Source organism: Chamaea fasciata, unplaced genomic scaffold (genome assembly GCF_029207755.1).
Source record: "Chamaea fasciata isolate MVZ Bird 193981 ecotype frontalis unplaced genomic scaffold, bChaFas1.0.hap1 SCAF_3, whole genome shotgun sequence".
NCBI lineage: Eukaryota > Metazoa > Chordata > Aves > Passeriformes > Sylviidae > Chamaea > Chamaea fasciata.
In genome coordinates, this window is record NW_027094088.1 from 57,015,619 (window position 1) to 57,036,361 (window position 20,743).

Here is a 20,743-nt window from a genome sequence, read left to right on the forward strand (position 1 = left end):
TAAAAATAGAAGTTACAGATTGGGAGCACATGCCTGGAAGGTGGGGAGTCATGGCTTCTGGTCCCTTAGTATGCAGGAGACCACAACAATCCCATTAAACTGGTTGGACTTCACTTTGGAATTGCTCTTCGCGTTTCTTTTGTTGTTTTGCTCCAGCTTTAGGATGTTTGTGTAAGAACCAACTACTAAGACCTGTGCAGTCTTAGACGATTGAAGGCCCTGACAGGGATCTGTTCCCATGTTGAAGAGACAGAATATGGGTGACATTTTCATCCCACCTTCCAGAGCATCTGGAGGTAGCATGCGGAGAGTGCTGCAGTCAGACTGTTCTCTTCTGCCTCTTGTAGCAAAGACAGTCCTTCCATCTTTGCATAATTTGGTACAGTTGTGAGGGGAGGGTGGGGTAGGTAAACCTGAATGTTGGCATCCCATTCCCCCTGCTCATCAATCCAATTGGCTGTAAGCCATGCTTTGTTGGCAGTGGTATCTGGACTGGAAAGTGAGGAATTTTAAAATGCACCACAAAACTTGACTCTCTTTAGGAAATTGCCAGCCTGTGTGCTACTCTGGGATACCTCAAACTGCTAACTAAATGCTGCCCTTCCCTGTCTTTTCTAGCTCCTTACGTGACCTATCTCAATAAGGATCCAGCAGCCCCCTGCTCCTTGACAGAGGCCCTGGAGCATTTCCAAGTGGAGAGCCTTGATGAAATCATTCCCAATGACTTCAGAGAGAAAGATCAGCGTCCCCTGAAAGCCCCTCACAACATCACAGTTGTGGCAGTTGAAGGCTGTCACTCCTTTGTCATTGTGGACTGGGCCAAACCTGCTCAAGGAGACATGGTAACAGGTACTCTCCTGAGGGTTTCTCTCATGACGGGAGAGTGGAGAAGGGGAAGGTTTTCCTAAATGACCATTTAGGTGGTGTACTGGTACATGGTACCATGTACTGGTGTCTGCACAGTCAATGTATCACTTAGAACAGTGAATGACAGGTTACCTCTGTCATCTTTTTGCCTTCACTGTTTTTCAAATCAGAATTCACAACTGGGTGCCCTCCTCTGATGTAATGCTCCATCATTATTAGCTAATGATGAGAAATTCTTATAGGCCAGGATTTTCCAGGAGAGTTAGGCATGGAAACAGTTTTGTGTTCAAAGATATTTCAACTCCATTTAATCCTCAAAATTTACCATGACATCTAGGGAGATCATTTATTTAAAATTTAATTAGAATCCTCACAACTATTTCTCTTTTCTGTTTACAGGCTATCTGGTTTACAGTGCATCCTATGATGACTTTTTAAAGAATAAGTGGTCGACCAGGACTGCAGGGTCTACTCACTTGCCAATTGAGAACCTGAAGCCCAACACACGGTAAGGATTTGATCTACTCCTTTTCAGTTCTGTTAAGGAAATAAAACAAATTATGAGAATTGTCAGTTGTTTTTCTTGGTCTTAGTATAAATGTTTACATCTGATTTAGATTTTACTCATTCTGTTGGACAGCAAATTGTTCTACAAACTGCACAACAACAACATGATATCTTCCCCATAATTACCCTGGAGCAGATGGCAGTGTGTGCATGTATATATTTTTATGTTTATGAAAACACATATCAGTAACAAAGAAAATCTTGTTTTAAAATGCATTTTCTAGTCTTTGGCATAACTGAATCAAATTTTTCTGGGGAAAGGATACTAAAATATACTACAATATACTAAAATATACCCGTGATGTGACTTGATGTGATATTGGCCATTCCAACAAATGTGTGGCCAAGATTTGATGCCTCAAGGCTGCTGGGGAAGTGCTGCCCCCAATCTAGTTTTGCTATCTGTTCACATAAATAATACTGGAAGAGAAGGCTTGGTGGTATAAAGTGAGGCTGTGGCAATTGCTCAGAAGTCAGTTTAGCAGGAACTTTAGGTCTTTATCTTACAAAAAGTCTGACTGAAATGACAGAACAAGAATATATGCTTCACATGACACTGGAATAATTTGTGGCGAATGGGGGGAATGTAAACAGCTACAGAGCAACCACATTTAAATCACTCCTTTAGAGAGATGTTCAGTGTCTCAAATTTGTCTCTCGTATTCTGAGCTGGAAATTCTTTGGCTACTCCCTTGGGCTAGGCCCTTCACATGCTGCTGTCTGCAGTCTCTTAGGCGTTGGTGGAAGATGTTGCTCACACAGTGGAGAGATGCACTGGGATTGTAGGCTGGAATTATCATGCCTTACTTGATGGTGAGCTGCAGATCTGAGGATTGACTGCTTGGACAGGCTCATAGGGTTTGTGCTAGGACAACACAAGGAGAAAGAAACAGAGTCAGCCAAAGTATCTTAGGCAAAGGGAAGATTCTGAGTGTTAAAAGTAGTTTGAGAACCTCAACCTGGGAAACAGAATTGTTTGAGCATGGCCTTCATCTGAAACCCTAATAGACAAAATGATAAAATAAGATAAATAAATTATGACAAGGCAGTGCAGTGTAGCCAATTGGGTGTCAAGTATCATGAGGTATATTTTTCTGACTGCATTATGACACTTCTCCAGACTTCAGCCCAGGCTCACACAGGTTTGTCCCTGCAGCTGCTCCTGCTGTCCAGGAAACATCCAAGCACCAAGAAATCACAGTGCATCTAAAGAAGGGGATGCAGTCCCCTCTCTCCTCCACAGAGACTTCCCTCCAACCAGAGTTCTGAGGACATGACATCTTCTTGGGACGCCAGAGCCTGAGCAACTTCAGCAGCAGTTCCTTATGCAGTTGCACAAGGGCTGTGTTCAACAGAGGATACCTGCAGTGTCAAAGACCTGGAAAATTAGCAGGGGAATGCTTATTTTGGAGAAGCAGGATGCACATTCAGAGCACCCACAGAGTTAAAAGTAAAGAAATAAGACAGGAAAACATGGCCCATCTTATCCTTTCCTGTTCTGTCTACAGTACTGTCAGTCACACGCTTCATGAGGCATTTTCTTACATATCCAAGAGCTAAGAAAAGGCCACTTATTAAGAAGATTGGTAATGTAGACCTTAGTGACAGTCTTTAAGGATGGTTCATGGTGTGTTAAAGCAAAATTACTTCAGAGTGGAGAGCTTCAGTGGTATAATATGCATCTGCTAGCATTCTCCTTACAAAACCTTGTTGTTGCAAATGTATACAGGGTGCTGTGTGGCACAGCTCTCTGTGGGTTTCACCTCTTCCTACAAGGTAGAAGAGGTTTGAGATCTCCTGTTCCTAGATATTGATGGAAGCAGTTGCAGACTATCCTGCCTTTGTACATCTACCTCTTTGTGACTTGAGGACTCCCTTCCCCTAAACAACTCTCCTCTTGCTGCTAGACCCTGTTCCTGCCTCCACATCCCCAGGTCCTCTGTATGCCCAGCCCTTTTCCCCTTCACCAGTATTTATTCCTCCACTTTCACGTTGTCCCCATGCAGGCCAGGGAGGCATTATTGCCTTTACACCCCAGCTTCTCCTGGCTGCGGCCCCCCATTTCTTGCCTCTGTGCCATTTCCACCTTCCAGCTGAAGCTCCTCGTCTTGTCAGCCTTTCAGTCAAGTCTCCCTCTCCTGGTGCCCAAAGGACAGTGTTGAAGGCCAGAGATAACTCTCTGCTTCTCATACCCAACACCTACAGAGCTCCAGAACACCAGGAGGGGTTGCAGTGAGGGCTCACAGGAGTTCTGCAGCTGTTGTCCATGCTACACTCAGTGCAGGGGAATTGGTGGGAGTTGAGCTGCCAACATGCCTGAGATGTACATTAACTTCAGGCTTCAAAAGGTCACAATTTTTCTGTGTGTGAATGGAGTTTTATAGGAACAGCAAAGTTATAGATTCATGCATCTCCATGAACCTAGTGACTGTCTTGTCAGATTAAGGTTCTGTTTCATGACAGAGAGGTTCAAGCAAGTGCTATTTATTTAAGCATGTAGTTTCACTGTCATCTTGCTGAAGATGGTATAATCCACTGGCCCCTATGGGAAGGCAATAAAGGCTTCATGTGGGGTCTGTGGTGGAGAACGAAGGATCTTTATTACAGAAATTGTATGTATCAGCCATTCCCATTTACATTCTCCAAACCCACAGACTGAATTGATTGCATACCTTTCATCCTAAAAATAACTCCCTAACCACTAGAAAAAGATACCATGCCTAAGAAAATATGGCATGAAAGCTGAAGTTAAAAACTGTGTGTCTGCACTGTTAGTGCATTTTGTGAGAAATGTCTGATTAAGTCATTTACTGTAACCACTGTGCTATTGGCTACAGGGTGTCCTACAAGGGGCTGTGGGTGGTGCAGTTTTGCAGCATGCACAGTGTTGCATGAGGCAGGTTGGCATCTTGGCTGAAATCAGCACCAGAGAAGATTTGAAGCTGTCAACATATCCTGGAAAACATCTGCCTGTTACTTAGGTTTTACAAACAAAACAGAAATCTATGTTTAATCCATGTCATAAATTTTCTTTTGAGGCCTGGTCTGATGTCCATTTGAGAAGTAGAAGTTTTTCCATTAGTGAAACTCTGGTCAGTTTCAGTGGGCACAGGAGCTGCTTCCTTGTAATGTGTGATTGTAAACACTAAAATTACTTTAAACATATTAAATCTTTAAACTGGTAGTTTTGACAAGGTCCTTTCCCTAACTTTAATTCTCAGCTGTCACAGAAGATGATGCAAAGGGCTGGACAGCATTTGCTGAACCAACCACTAAATCCAGTCTTCTGGAGTCAGAAACATTATAATCCTTGCCATAAACATTTCAGTCCCGTTCCTGAGCATGGTTAGACTTTTTCCTGCCTGTTTCAGGAAAGCTGTGTCAGTGCTTGATGGGAGTAGCTAGATAGCCTCATGATTTCAAACAGTCCTTCACCACCATATCTCCATGTCTCCTGAAGTCTTCCTCTCTGTTCACTTGGGTTTTGTTCCATCTGGGGATATTTTGATCCCACAGTGCCTGCTGCCAATTCCAGTGTTGTACAGAGTATTTCATAGGAGGTTGTTAAGCATTTATTCAGGGCTTACAACTGCAAACAGAGCCTGGATCTTCTCTTTCAGGGGGCCAGATGCACCAAAAATTTCTATTTCCTTTCTCTATCTCCATTAAAACAAAACCAGGGTATGTCCAACAAGCAGCCTCAACCACAGGTGGGTGCTTTGTGCCACCAGGGCCACACCAAAGAGAGAAGATGTTCATGAAACCATTGTCCTGGTCAAGTGGTAAACCTGTGTGGCACATACCTACCTGCCTCACACCAGCTCTGTAGGAAGCTCCTCTACCAGGTTGGCCCTAATGTCTTATTATAAAATTAGTTGTAAATATTGATGGGGGATGTAGTGGTGGGCTGTTTTAGATGGAGAGAGACACTTTGCATTAGCCTGTGAATCTGCAGGCACTGATTTAAACATTTTCCTTATGGAGGAATGGTGTAGTTGTAGGAAGAGGATTTTAGCCCTTGCTGTGGGGGTACATCCTGCCATTTCAGCCTGCCACTGAACAGAGTGCAGGGCTGAGGATCCATGCAGGCATGCCTTTGCAAAGTATGGGAAAAGGAGTTTACAGCTAACTAATTTTTTTAAAAAACCTGCTTCCCTAATTTATCATGCTGAGTGATTATCTTACTTTGTGCGGTGAGTGCCAGCTATTTAATTCCAACAGAAGGGAGACACCTTGAATTAAATCAAGTAATAATTTTGCTCCAGATGACAGGTATGTTGAGATTAGTCACGGAGCCTAAATGAAAAAACATGTTATATATTCAATGCCCTGTTACAGTTCACTATGTCCTTTCTTGACGTATCGCTAGAATTGGTATATAAAATCTCAAAGGAAGTTTACTCTTAGGAGGAAAAGCCTTTTTCTTGTCTGTGTCAAACATGAACAACAAATGGTACTGCATCTGTTGTGGTTCTTCTGTGCCTAATGGTAACAATTCATACAGTTCTGCCTAAGCAAACTGTAAATCAAATTATATATTGCAAATTTTGTTCCCTTATTTACATGATGAAAACCAGTTGAGTTATACTGATTTGAGATTTCCTGGCAAATTCCTCAGCTGAAGGATTCTGACTAATGAAAATGTCAGATTCCTGGACCTAGAATGGCTTTGGCAATTTCTTTTTTTATTTGTCATGTCTGAGAAAGAAATATATTCCAACTGCATTATTTTATTGACATTCTAAATACAGCAGTCATAGCACTGTCTGTGTTTAAATCACAGGTCAGCAAGTCATGAGATCTGGCTCTCTTTCTGGTACAACTAGAGCCTTCTTGTGTATATAAAGGCTTAGGAATCAATTTTCCAATTTAGCGAAGAAAAATGTACTCATGACTTCATCGCTGGTTTTTTTTGGTTTTTTTTGTTTTGTTTTGTTTTGTTTTTAAGACAGGCAGGCAAATGAACCATCATATGCCCTAGATGGGCTTCTATGTGTGTAACAGGATAGCTGAATACACAGTTGTCCTGATTGCATAGGTAATCAGTTCCTGCATTATGCATTGGGTACAGATCTGTGTGGTTTTCCCCACTTGAAGAGGTGCTCAAGGTTCTCTCTCTCCTGTTTTGAGGGGGATTATGGCACTCATATGTCTGATGGAAATGCTTTGAGGCTCCCATGAAAACATGGGTATTAAGTGTACTTGAAGAGTTACTCAGACAGTGCCACTTGTGTTGAAAGGTGGTATCTGATCATACTTCTTTGGAGGCAATGGGAAGTATGGAGGCATCCATACTTTCCACTATACTTTGAAGCGTTATGGGAAAGGTGCGGGCTGGAAAACGTTTTTCCCCTGCTCTTCTGAAGCAGTTACAGCAAACAAGGAGCTAAGTCAGGAAAGCTTGGTGTTGCAGCTCTTTCAGGAACCAGAGTGAGGAATTGCTGCCTTGTGTCCCGTCCCTTTTCATAAACATCTGTTTGATTTTAAGGCAAGGCAGTTCACCTTATTTGTCAAAAGATATTCCTTTTAATGAAAGAAAAAAAATCAGTTTTGCCAAAAGGCTGGTTCAACCATGTCCCCTCTGGTTTATCGTTGTGAATAGTGTCATGTGTGCTTAGCTGTGCTTAGGCCTTTCAGGAGTGACCTCCAGGCCCTGCTATGTCGTTAATTCCGAGAGGAGCAGATACAGCTGATGGTACAGGAAAGTGCACATGGTAAATATCGAGTGTCAGACTAAAACCACCAAGGTCCTTGCAACAGGATTGTGCTGAATTTCCCTGGTGCGTGGTAAAGCATGAGCATTGTGTCTCAGCCCAGTGAGGCCTGTGGAAATGAAGCAGTGCTGGCAGGTGTTTGTGCAGGATGGGGAGAACTTCACCAGGAAGAGCAGATTGGTGTTTTTGATGGAGTAGACTCCCTTTCACCAGCTGTGATACATCAGGCCTGCCATTCAGGTGGGACACTGTCATGTGAGGTAATCCAGTGCTTGGTGGCAACCATCCATGCAAGTAATCACTTGCCCTAGTTACGTATTCAGAGCTTTTGGACATGTCTGCTTTTGGATGAAAGGCCAAATCAAGATCCAAATGCTGTGTGGATATTACAGAGGCACAGGGGTGTTTTTTATTATTTTTATTAATTTCTTTACAAGATTGAAATTGAGTAAGCAGAGAAGAAAGAAAAACCTAAACTCAGGAATTTAGAAAATGCTGTGCTGGAAATTCTTAAGTCATCTTTCATTCTAGCTGGTTTCTGTTGGACTGATACAAATATAAAAGGAAAAGAAGAAAACATTGATCTGGGGAAAAATGTCAGGGTAGGCATCAACTAAAAATCATCATATTTGGAAATGAACTAAAAATGTACTTACATGTATTCTTCTCTAAGGGTGAGGATAAATTTGCTTCTATTTAGCAAAGAATGAAGTTCTAGTGGTGATTCATGTGCTTTGAGTTAAGCATGTGATTTAAATACTTTGGAAGAATCAGTAAAACATCATGTGATGCTTTCTTCTTTTACTTCAGTATTGTGATCTTAATGCTGGAGTTTTTACAGAAAGGTCAAAAGCTTAGCTTCTGATCTCATATAAATCTGATGCAGTTTCAGTTTGCACCACTGCTTCCCTAGGAGTTAATCTGGTTTAAAACTGTTCCTGAGATCAGAATTTGATTTCCTTGCAACCTTTTCTTTTAGTCTTTTGCTATTAGTTGTTTCATAGAAAGTGGATGTCATTGTATGTGGTTTTTGAAAGGGAGATGATGTATAAATAAGCGTTCCAAAAATATACATGGGAGCAATTGCAAAAAGGAGACATTTGTCTGTAACAGCCAGCTCATACTCTGTCTCAGTATCCAACTCCATTTAATGCAAAGGATACTCAGTGGAATTCTTCTGGTTTGATTCTTACCCTGTTTTAGTATTATTTTATCATTTAGCCATTGCAGTGGAATGCATTTCAATATTATTTCCCCTCTCTTCTTGTTTCAGGTATTATTTTAAAGTCCAAGCAAAGAATCCCTTTGGTTATGGACCTGTTAGCTCTTCAGTCTCATTTATCACAGAATCTGGTATGGTTTGCTTTTTATTTTCATCTCAAAACTCATAATAACAGATGTGGCAGGGCAATGACTGAAACCAGCATGCCAATAACAGTGATTATTCTGGACTTGCTGCCTTCATATTATGTTGGGGTTTTTTAACTTTGGTTATTTGTTTTCAGTTAAGCTAGGAAAATAACATGCACTCCTAATGCCACTATGAAAATCTAAGTGATGTTTAAGTCAGCTCCAGAGGAACAGGAAGTTGAGTTTCAAATACAAAGGGCTAACAAGGCATGCTGCTCTTTCACAGGGCTGATGGTATAGTCAAGAGCAATACCCCCTTCTAAAAATAGGTTAAATGAGCTATTTTTTGCCTGTTTCTTCTTCTACTTCCATCAAGCCAGAGGCCAGTGATTCTACTGAATAACAAAGAACAAATTTTTCAGTCTTTACTTGAGTGAAAGGTCTTGTTGTTTCTTGCAAATTTGCCCTTTCAGTGGCATAGGGTTTTATGCAGCCTCTGCCCTTGCTCATTTGACTTCACTATGTAATGCTCACTTCAGAAGCTCCACTAAGAACCGTGGAAGTAAATCATCACAGAAGGGAGACAGAAATGCCAGATAAGTCAGTGGTCCTGGATAAAATATTCAATTTTCATTAGACGAATAAGAGGCTCAAGTATTAATCCAAGCATAGTATTTGACATTGCCTGGCCAATGAAGTCAATGGCGTCCTGGCCTGTGTCAGCAATACTGTGGCCAGCAGAACCAGGGCAGTGATTGTGCTCCTGTACTCAGCACTGGTGAGACCGCACCTCACATCCTCCATTTAGCTTTGGGGCCTTCACTACAAGGAAGACTTTGAGGTGCTGGAATGTGTCTAGAGAAGGGCTGTCAGGCTTTGGAACAGGCTGCCCAAGGAAGTGGTGGAGTCCCCATCCCTGAAGCCATTTAAAAGACGTGTAGATGTCACACCAAGGGACATGGTTTAGTGGAGGACTTTGAAATGCTGGGTTGACAGTGGATTCACTGATCTTAAAGACCTTTTTCCAACCTAAACAATTCCACGATTCTGTGCTGTATCTTGCAGATCGTTTTCTTGCTGCCAGCATATGGGCATGAATGCCTAGTTTTCCCATCCAAAATCAGCTCCTTTGTGAGCTTTATTTAACATGTTAAAATACACCAAATTTAAAGTTTTGTTTGCAGCACTGATCTTTCATCTGTCATGGCCAGAGGTGGCTTTGCAGTTGCTAAATGCAAGATATAGTTACAGTGATGGAATAGGTCATAAGAAAAAGAAATTGCTAATTCAGAGTGTTCTTCTAATGCAAGTGTAAGGTTTGAGCTGATGGAAATATTCAAGAAAGAATGCCATCATAGGATGAAGCGCCTTATTGAAAATGTTCAATCAGTGACTTGATATGTTTCATGTTATAAAACAAGGTTTGGAACAAAATACTAATTTTTCTATGTGTTTTTTTCTTCCAGACAATCCTCTCCTCATTGTCAGGCCACCTGGTAAGTCTTACTCTGTTATTTTCTTCATTAAGTGCATAAAGCCTGTGCAAAATAGTTAGAATATATAAATTGGAAACATTTAAACATGTAGTTTTAGGTACAGTTTTAAGTGGGAACAGGTAGTAATTAATGGGACTAATTCATAAAACATTTTTTTTTGTCTTAGGACTCCCTATTCTATTTTCTGAAAAGAAATCTTATAAAGATATGTTCAAGTAAGCACTTGATTTTGGCCCATCTTTTCCCCTGGTACAAACTTTAATTGCTTGGTAAAAAGCAGTAAACTGTTCGTTCAGCATCTGTGTCCTTCAGTTGCCTAGCCTGAATAGCAGGATCAGGTTTCTCTCTCTCTAGTCCTGATGCTCATCTGTACAAATCATCATGACCTTATAAATGCTAAAAAATTCAAGGATTTGTTACTGACCTGAATAACATGCCATAAAGCTCTTCTGCTTGCTTTGTATTTCCAAATTTGCAATAAACTAGTTCAGCCCATAACCAGAAGATCTGATTTCCTGGTGCTGGGACTAATGTTGCTGACATGGACATTGGTAGTGTAACCCCAGGCAGTATGTGCTCTTAGAAGAGATGCAGGAAAAAAGACCTCATGGTTATTATGCTCCATCAGCTATCCTAGGGAGTTAAAATGGTTGGTTCTGGATTTTTTCCTACACTTTCCATGAAAACAGTGTCCAGTATATCTCTTCCTTCTCCATTTTATTGTGCTTCCTAGTCTGGTTCCTTTGTGTCCTCAGAAGTCTCTGAGGATTGCTGATTGCTTCTCCCATGCAAGTGTTTGCAGGATTTGGTCCATGTGCCTAGTGAGAGGAAGAGTGACTAACAGAAGAAACTTCCAATCTCATTTGTAAACCACCTAGAAACAACTGAGTAAAAACAGGGGTTTGGGCTGAAGCTAGAGAGAAGAATACCAGTTATCATATTGGAAGCTTTTTGTATCATTCTGTATACATTAATACAACAACAATTTCACAATAATTTATACTGTCTTGGTAGTACAAAGCAAATATTTAGGTAAGCCAGTAGGAATATTTATTATTTTGCACTCCTATTAAGCAATCTTATCTGTAGCAATGCTGTGAACAGAGTTCCCCAGGAAAGGTCTCACTTGTCTATTATTGGAAACTAATCTGTTTTGATGTATGTGTAAAAAGAAAACAGAAAAGTACATTTGTGATATGATCTTTTAAATCAAATAGCAAGAAGAGACTTCACAGGCTCTTGCCTACCACAGAGTTCTTAACATCTAAAGTTCTTAAGTTCTGCTGTAAAAGATGTTCTTCTGTAAAATGTTTTATCGTCTTAAAATGGAAGTCACTGTCAGACCTAAGATCAGGCTGCATTTAGAAGAGAAACGGTGTAATACTAGGTAGAGAAGAAGTCTTACTGAAATAATTAAGACTGTTTACTTAAATCTGTGGTTCAGTACATGAAATCATATTTTAATCATTTTAACAGTTATTTTTGTCTACTGCCTAGGAGAGATTTAGTAAAGTCTGTAACTTCATTATTAATAATTTTTTTTCTTGAAGTACTATTTCTGAATATAAAAAGTCATGCGTTAATGTGTTGCTGCATGTTTTGTGAAATATATTATTAGATGTTAAACTTTGCAAAACTTGTACTGAAGTGTTAAAGTCTGTCCCTAATGTGGAATTTATTTTTTCTCCAAGGTGGTGAGCCTATCTGGATCCCCTTCACTTTTAAATATGACCCCACCTACTCAGACTGCACTGGCAAGCAGTACGTGAAACGAACTTGGTACCGCAAGTTTGTAGGAGTGGTTCTTTGCAACTCCTTAAGGTACAAAATTTACCTCAGTGATGACCTGAAAGGTAGGCACCAAGATTAATTTCCTGCTACATGATTACTTGTCTCTTCATCTTCTGTTTTTCTTCGTTTCATATGTGCCAGAATTGTGTGACCACTATGTGAGAGTCCTTCTCTCAAGAAGAATTAGCAGTAGCTCTTACACAGATGCATTGCCTGAGAGATAATGAAAAAACTTCCCATATTGTTGAGCTGGGGTAATGGGATCATCTCAATAGCCTTTCAGACTATGCTAATGACTACTGTAGTGCCTTGGTATAGTTTCAATACAGTGTTTGAATAATAATAGATTATTAACAGATTAATAACAGTCCTGTCTGTTTGAGAAAGAGAGCTCCACAGTTTTTAATTTTTGTTTGAGACTGAAGTCAAATTAATGGTATTGACATATTGAGTGTTTTTTATTTTCACATGATGTATTTCAACTAATCCAGTTGAAATTCTCTCCACCTGTCACCTGTGGTGCACTGCCCATGGGCTTGCAAGATGGGGACTACTCCTTCCTGAGTTGTAACCCATTTATTTTCCATAATTTCTGCTTCCATACTGTGAAGGTAGCATTCTCCCTCTTTCCAGTCACTGTTTGTTCATTGGTAATACTGTGTGTGTCACTGCAACATTCTTCCTGCTTTCTTCCACACGTCCTTTCCTGGTGGAAAAGAGTATCCCAAACATAAGTATTGCTGAGTTAAGTAATCTGTCTGTATCACTCTTCAGATACCTTCTACAGCATTGGGGATAGCTGGGGAAGGGGTGAGGACCACTGCCAATTTGTGGATTCACACCTGGATGGAAGAACAGGACCTCAGTCGTACATTGAAGCCCTGCCCACGATCCGAGGTACAGCAAAGGGGGAGTGGGATGCTGGCCAGGAGCCTGTTATCCCACCTGTAGGATTAAGGGGTAAGGAGCAGAGTGCAGAGTGGAGCTCTGTCCACAGCTGCTGGCAGCTCTCCAAGGAGTCCAGCTGATGCAGTAGCTGAGAACAGATTATGCAAGTCCCAGAGGACTTGCGGGTGCAGAGAGACAGAGACAGAACGAGAGGGGCATATGATGCAAGTACTGTACAGCAACAAAATGGAAAAACAAAACAAAAAATAATAGTATAGGTCTATGAAACCTTTCCTTTATTGATAAGACCTGCTTCATCAAATCGAGATGCAAAACCTCTTCCATGTGCTTAAAGGGACCAGCTACATCTTTGCAAATACAGCTTTTTTGAATGATTTCTAATAGTTCATTCAATGCAAAAAACAAAGGAATATGTCTAGTGACTTAAGGTCAGTACTTTTATTCTGGCCTGGTAAATATCTGTCTCAAAGGGGAAATTCTTGCCTTGAAGGAGTTCCTCTGAGCAAATTGCTCACATCACATAACCAGGTAGAAGATGGGTTGCTTCACAAAATGAAACCAATCATGGAAGTCAGCCAGTCTTTTCAGTAAGTCTGTTGGTTTAAATTACTCAGTTAGCTTTAGTGGTTTCCATGTTAAATTGTGTGTTGATATTCTTTGCATGGTGGTGTTATCAGGAAGAAACTGAAATAGTCATTGATATTTATATATATATATCACTCTGAAGTACTGCACTTCTTAGCTCAGAAGACAAATCATTAATCCAGATGTGTATATACTAGGTCTAGGAGACAGAGATAGAGAGCACGCAGAAGTTTTATTATTGGCGCAAGCCATGGATGTTTCAGATGTTCCAATGCACGAGCTATGCAGACAAGAATGCTGCACCTCTTCTAATGCTTTAAGCAGTCACATTCTTTCTGCAGATGAATTAAAAGGGGAAGGGAGGGCTTAGCTCAGTATTTACTGCATGAAATGATACCTTGTTGTTTTGTGAAAAGCTGACTTTTGCTGATAGTCTCTTAAGCCCTGTGTGATAATGTGATTTGATGGTATTTTTTGCCCCAAAGTCCTTCATATATTTAAACCGACTTAGAAAACTTCATAAACACAGCTGAAATATGCCCACCTTTTGGAGTGAAATGCAGAAGGTCTTTGGCAGACCACAGCATTACACAATAGTTAAAGAGATCTTGAGCAGTAAAACCAATCCAAACTACAAGAAATATGAAGGACCAGAGTTCGTTCATACAAGAAAGATCTCGGCCAAATACCAGGGCTAGCCAATACCCCTTTGATACAATTCCCTGCCAGACAGTTTATAAATTTTTGTTTGTGCTGTGGGATTGACTCTCACTGCATCTGCTACTTTTTGTAAAATTGCTGTGTCTGTGTTCTGGAATACCAATGGGTGTTTTTCTCCCGACAGGGTATTACCGCCAGTACCGCCAGGAGCCAGTATCATTTGGACGCATTGGATACACAACGCCCTACTACTATGTGGGCTGGTATGAGTGTGGTGTGCCCATCCCAGGGAAATGGTAGCAGTCTGCTTTCCTGTCTTAGGTAGATCGTGCTTTTCAAATTATTTCTATCAGAAGACTGTGAGCAACTGATTTAGAAAAGGAAAAAATAAGAGATAAATGGGGCAAACCAGTGGAGACCAGCTGCTCAAGAAACCCTCGTGAAGACAAACATGGACACCTTTTACCAGCCTAAATCTGTGGTGCTACTTGATTTCTGCTTGGAAGCAGGGATAGGATATAAGTTTGGTGTCCTACCTTCCTCTTCTGTGTCTTTAAGGCACAAAGAGAAGGTTGCAATGTGTGCAACCTGTGAAAATTAGAACTGTATTAGCCATGAAAATTTGGAAGTTTATTATATCTTACAGGAACGACCTAAGCATGCTGTGCTTGCTTAATGAGATGCTAAACTGTCTTTTGCTGCCCAATGGGGCTCCCCTATGCAATCATGCCGTGTAACTGGCCACCCACCAAAGGCAGAATATTCTCCTGAAGACTTACCCTGTGGGTTAACCCACTGCTGGACTAATCACCAGGTCACAGTGTAAATTCACTTTGAGATATATCTGTATCTATATCTATATAAATACAGTACTGTACATCTGCAGAAATACTTCTTAGAGATGCTGAGATTTTCTTGTTCACTAGATAAATATGTTTGGAATTTTTATGTAAAAGGTGCTGTTAATTCTTTGAAATATTGCTATGCACAATATATTAACCAAGGAAAGAGCTGTATTCTTCTTGTGAGTACTGTTGACGTAACATTTGAATTATTGATCAAGACCTCTGTCCCACTTCCCTGGCAGCCTTTGGACTGGCTATTCAATGGGATTGTACCCCTCTGTCCATGTTAGAGTGGCACTGTATAGTCCAGCAAAAACACATACACAGCAGTTCATCAGCATCAGTTAAGCTTTCTATCCTTTAATATTTAAAAGTTTTAGTGCAACTTTCCTTCAATCCATTCTCATCTTATTTTGTATGTTATTTATTCCTTGTCAGTATCTTTCATGTTACTGTGCAGAGGCATAGGATGAGTAATTTGGAAATTAGAAACTGCTTTTAACTTATTTTCTATCCAAAAAGAAGCCCAAGCCACCAAACAGGAGTCAGCTAGCAGGAATTTGACCTCATTTGACCACGGAGACAAGTTGGGATATATTTACACTTCTTTTTAAATACTACCAACATCTCTTCCAGGCAGACCAGAAAGCAGAAAGTGACGTGAATGAAAGGTGTAATGATAATTTTTTAGAAGGCATTTGGAAGCCTGCAATCATGTTTCCTGGTAACAACTCAACAACCTCTGCCCATCTTAGTAAGACTCACCTGTTCTGGCAGCCTGGGAGAGTAGCAGTGACCTGGGGGACAGATCCATTCTCTGGTCCATCTTTCACTCTTGTTTCAGCTTTCGTGTAGCATAGGTCTAACACATCTTGAGTTGCTTCCTTTAGTTATTTTAAATTTTATGGGGGCAAAAGAGGGAATTAAAGTAATTAAAAGAGCATTTTCTTTTTCATGGTGATTTGGGTTTTAACAATTTGATTTTTTCACATATTTTAGCTTCAGTACAGTGCCAAATTTATGGTCTTGAAGTATAACTTTTTTTCCCTAATAAACCGATGATACATGGTTCCATTTCTATTTCATCCTTTCTGGTCATCTGTGTCAAGTAACCTAAGTGAGAAATTGTTAGCTTTGGAAAAGTCCCCCTTGGGAGAGGACTAAGTGTCAACTTTTTGTAGGGGACTGGAAGCATGTGAATGTGTTGTTCTCTTTCAAAGATGGTTAGCAGCTAGTGTGGCTTTATCAAGGGCAAATCATGCCTGACCAGCCTGATCATCATCTTTGTTGAAATGATTGCTATTGTGCACAGGGGAGAAAAGGGAATGTCATTAGCTTCTGTAAAGCACTTGCCATGGTCTCCCACAATCCCCTTGTAGCAAAACTGGTGGAATATGGCTTGGGGAGCTGGTCTTTAAGATGGATGTGAAATTACTGTGTTGTGAGGCTCAAAAGGTTGTGATCAAAAATAGTGCAAAGTCCAAATGACAGCTGGTTGCAAGTGCCACTCTCAGGGGCCAGTACTGGGTCCAGCATGGTCTAATGACCTGGACAGGGGAATGGAGTGCATGGATGCAGTGCACCATCAGCAAGCTTGCCACTGATACTGAACTGGGACTGGGGAGTGGCTTATGTGCTGAGAGCTGCTCAAAAGAGGGACTTCTGTGGGCCGGAGAAATGTCAGGAAACTCATGAAGCTCAGCAAAGGGAAAAGTCTCACATGTTTGTCCTTGTGGCAATACACTTGGATGTACAGTCTAGGATGACTGTCCGGAGAGCAGCTTTGCAGAAGAGCTGCATTAGTTATACTTTCAGAGAACACACGTAAATTCTGATTTGTTCATCTGAAAAGACCTAGTTTCTCCCCTGCTGGAAATACTTTTGGGCTGGGACAGTCCCATTCAGAGATGCCACTAGGGATGAAGATCTGAGACGGTTGTTTTTTCTGCAGCCTCAGCTGAGGAGGAACTAGGTGGTGCTGGGGTAGGGGTGGAGGGCATTGTGCACTCTTCCCCTCCAGTGTTAATCTTCTTTGAGGCTAAACCAACCAGGGCAGAGCCAGCAGTAGGGCACAGCTGGGAAACACATGAAATACAGTGGTATGCAGTCTGTTGTCTTTACCTTGAGGTCTGGATAAGTTCTCTGTGCTGTACAAGGTGATCTGATTGACACATTTGCATCCTTTGCCCCGTGCATAGGGTAAACATATTATCGTGAGACTAGGTAGTTTCTTGAAGAGATGATGCTGATCTTGCTCTTTGTTCATCTAAGAGGTTGTGGGATTACAGAGGTGACTAAAAGCCATGTGGGTCAGGAAAACCCTGTCCCAGTCCAGATCCTCTCTCTCTTCAGTGTCTTGAAGAACAGGCAACCCTCCCTTCTCCTTCCCTACTTCCCTGCTGTCCCCATGATACACTGCTCCTGCCATGCCAGCATAGGAGAATCAGCACACCCGCTTGGGAGCTGAACTGCCTCTCAATTGAAGTAGCTGTACAGCTTGGTGGCTGCACTGCATGTCAGGGAGTGATTATACAACTTTGGGTAGTGCTAATGGGAGAGGAGTGGGTCTTTTCCTCTCTCAGCTCTCCTCCCATACCCCTCTTACTGGCAACACCACATCTGCATCTGGTTTTCAAGCTCTTGGCACCAGCTCAGAGAATGCCATGTCCCTTCAGAGGCTCTGAGGGGTGTTGCACCACCCCTGCTTTCTTGTCTAAGTGACCTTGAGGGAACAGGATGGAGGAGAAGGAGAATCCCCACAGAGAGAAAATTGACACAGCTTGGGCCTGCATCGCCTCCGGTCCAAATCTCTCAGGGGTGGAGGGATGCCAGGGCCCTGCCTAGGGAGGAATTGTACAGAGTTGAAAAAGAAAGGGATAAAAACACAACAGAGGAAGGGGTGGGGAGGAAAAGACAAGCAAGCTGCTCAAAGCATTGTCTGGCCTGGTCAGTTCCAGATGCTAATCTCTGATCACTGTACCATATTTTTGTGAGAATTGGGATTTCTGCCTCAGAGGCAGCAGGAACAATTGCCAACATGTGACAAATGCCAAGGGTCCTCAGGGGCAGCCAAAGCCCTGCATGTGGACCCAGCATGTGAACAGAGGTACTCTTTGGTGATGAAGGAAGCACTGAGTGTCACTTGGAAAGATAATAGAAGGCCTTTGTGGGAGGTAATCCAACCCTCTGAGCAATGTGAAATCATCCTTGCAGTTCCTCTCTATGAGGAACTATACAGTTTTCTGTCTGCAGAACCCATGTCCTCTTTTTTTACAAGGCAGATGTTATTCAAGTGAAGAGCTGTCTTCCTCTGGCAGAAGAGAAAGAGGTAAATGCAGAAGGGAACGAGGTCAATGTGGCAGTAGCCCAGCTCTGCTTCCTAAGGCAAAACTGGCATCCATGGATGTTTAGAGTCCCACCCACAGAGTCCTGCCAGCCTGCCTGAGGGCCTTTAGCTGGTAACATCTGAAAACAAAGCCATGCCTTCTGCTGCTGCTCCCTTTCTCATCATGCGTGTGTCCCATAAAGTAGGAAGCACTCCCACAGGACTTCCACCACATCATCTGCCATTTGCATCACAACAGTCAGTAAAATGTATGACCCTGGTGAGAATGAGCCCTCAGAGAGAATGACACCAGAATTGTAGCTGAGTGCAAAAATCCTGGTGTCAACCTGGCAAGTGTCAGAGGCAACAGCCTGGGGGCCAGGTGCTCAGGTACCATCAGCTGCCATAACTCCTCAGCGCCAGTTGTGTCATCAGTGCCAGTGTCACCCAGCTCCAAACATCACCAGACCAGCAGAAGAAGAGCTAGAGAACCTCCGCATGTCACATGCCACGGAAGCACATATTTGTGTTAGTGAAGCTGAGCCACAGACCAAGCTGCACGAGCAGGGACACAGTCAGTGGGCCCAGGGACGTACTTCTCTGCTGACAGCCTGCACATGGAGTATCTTCTGCCCTCCTGTGGAGTGCCAGCTGGAGGACATCAATGAGAGGATGACCACAGTGGTTAGGGGACTGGTGCACAGGACATCCAGGAAAAGGCTGAGCACTGGGTTTGTTCAGACTTGGGAAGGAAGGCTTGGCTGGTTGTGATTTGATTTATCAAATGGCCTAATGGAAACATAAAGAAGATGGACCCACGCTTTTGTGAGCAATACACACACTGAAAGGCTGAAGGGCAATGGACACAGACTGCAACATGAGAAATTCCAAGAAATATTAAGAAAATGTGTCTATCATCAAACTTATCAAGTACAGGGACAGCAGCCCAGAGAGGCAGGGAAAACTCCATCCCTGAAGGTGCTCATGTCTGGCCTGGACAGGGCCATGAGTAACCTGATCTAACTTTGATGCTGGCCTTGCTTTGAGGTTCAAATGTGCTGGGTCTGATTTTCAAAGCTTCCTCCAACCTGGAGAATACAAGTCTATGAATGACACCAACCACTGTATTATGCAGCCAGACAAAACCAGAACCAACATTTCCCAAAAAATGAATTTCAATCTCCACACGTTTTTCACAGTAGATTTATTTATTGGACAAAAATCATCATAAATTCACAGAATGGCTGAGGTGGAAAGGGACCATTGAGAAACGTCTAGTCCAATCCTGCTGAAAGCCAGGTTAGCTATACCAAGACCATGACCTCTTGCATTTTAAAGGTCTTTAATGATGTAAACTCCACAGTTTCTCTGCAACCTGGGTGAGTGTTTAACCAGCACCCCACAATAAAAAATATTTTTCTTTTGTCTAAATGGATTTTCCTATATTTGAGTTTGTGCCCACTGATTTCTGTCTGTGACTGGATACCATTGAGAAGAACCTGGCTCCTTCACATCTGGGATATGATTCCACTGTGTTTTCTCTTCTCCAGACTGAAAAGTCACAGTTCTCTCAGCCTTTTGTTATATCAGAAGTGCTCCTGTTCCCTCATCCCCTTCATGGCCCTTCATTGGATTTCTCCATCATGTCCATATCTGTCTCGTACTGGTGTATCTGTAATTGAACACAGAGGACTCCAGGTGTGGAACACTGAGTAAAGGGGAAATAAACATTTTCAATTTAAAAAAAAAAAAAAGAAAAAAAAAAGAAAAATATAGGGGTTGTTTTTTTTTTTTCCAAAATGGAAGTTGGAAGCTGGCTCCCAGATAATACATGATCATTTGTGAGGAAGTGAAGGAGGCTCTGAGGCAAAAGCAAGGAAGGAGTGTAGTCTTCTAGACTCCCATGAAGAATCTCTGACCTTGGTTTCCTGTTGAGAGTAGTTCCTGCACATGCTTTCCAGATGTGACCTGCGGAAGCTCCCAGCTGAGCCCGAGGATCAGGTCATGCATGACTGTGGGCAATGCCCTCATGGTTTTGCAGAAAGCCTCTAGATGGCAGGAGATACTGTTTGGCCAGGCCTCAGAGCAGGTCCATGCTGCAGGGCGGGTGGAGGGGCAGAGGAGTGGAGGTTTAGGTTGGATATCAGGGAAGACATTTTTCACCCAGAGGATGGTTGGACACTGGAACAGGCTCTCCAGGGCAGTGGTCACTGCACCAGGCCTGACAGAGTTCAAAAAGTGTTTGGACAATGCTCTCAGGCACATGGTGTGACTCTTGGGGGTGTCCTGTCCAGGAGTTGGATTCGATGATCCTGATGGATCTCTTCCAACTCAGCATATTCTGTGGTTCTGTTCTGTGTGCATTCATTATTTCACACACATTGTGAGAAAGCTCTCTTAATGAAGGCACAGTTTTGGTTCAGGAGCAGCAAAGTCCATTCTCAGGTCTTAGAGAGAATCTTCAGGAAGAAGTCAGTCCCTCACAAGACAGAACTTGCAGCCCACTCTGTCTGAAGCTTTGGAAGGTTCTAAATTGAAACAAGTACAGAAACACTGTGTGATCCTGCTGGGCTTTCACAGGTGATAATTTTCCTAAGGTTGCAGGCAGTGTGATTTTCTCAGGAGTACTGTGGG

General features: G+C 42.1%; 1 protein-coding gene across 1 annotated transcript in view; it reads left to right on the forward strand.

Annotated features, from left to right (window-relative positions):
- The window catches only part of FNDC1 (fibronectin type III domain containing 1), a 39,432-nt gene extending 23,495 nt beyond the window's left edge, over positions 1–15,937 (forward strand). The window contains exons 13-19 of the mRNA XM_066179111.1: positions 619–849; positions 1,267–1,375; positions 8,422–8,501; positions 9,965–9,994; positions 11,686–11,847; positions 12,560–12,682; positions 14,124–15,937. Coding sequence (XP_066035208.1) covers positions 619–849; positions 1,267–1,375; positions 8,422–8,501; positions 9,965–9,994; positions 11,686–11,847; positions 12,560–12,682; positions 14,124–14,239 — 851 coding nt within the window. The 3' untranslated portion in view covers positions 14,240–15,937. The remainder of the gene's footprint in view (positions 1–618; positions 850–1,266; positions 1,376–8,421; positions 8,502–9,964; positions 9,995–11,685; positions 11,848–12,559; positions 12,683–14,123) is intronic.
- Positions 15,938–20,743: the final 4,806 nt, after the last annotated feature.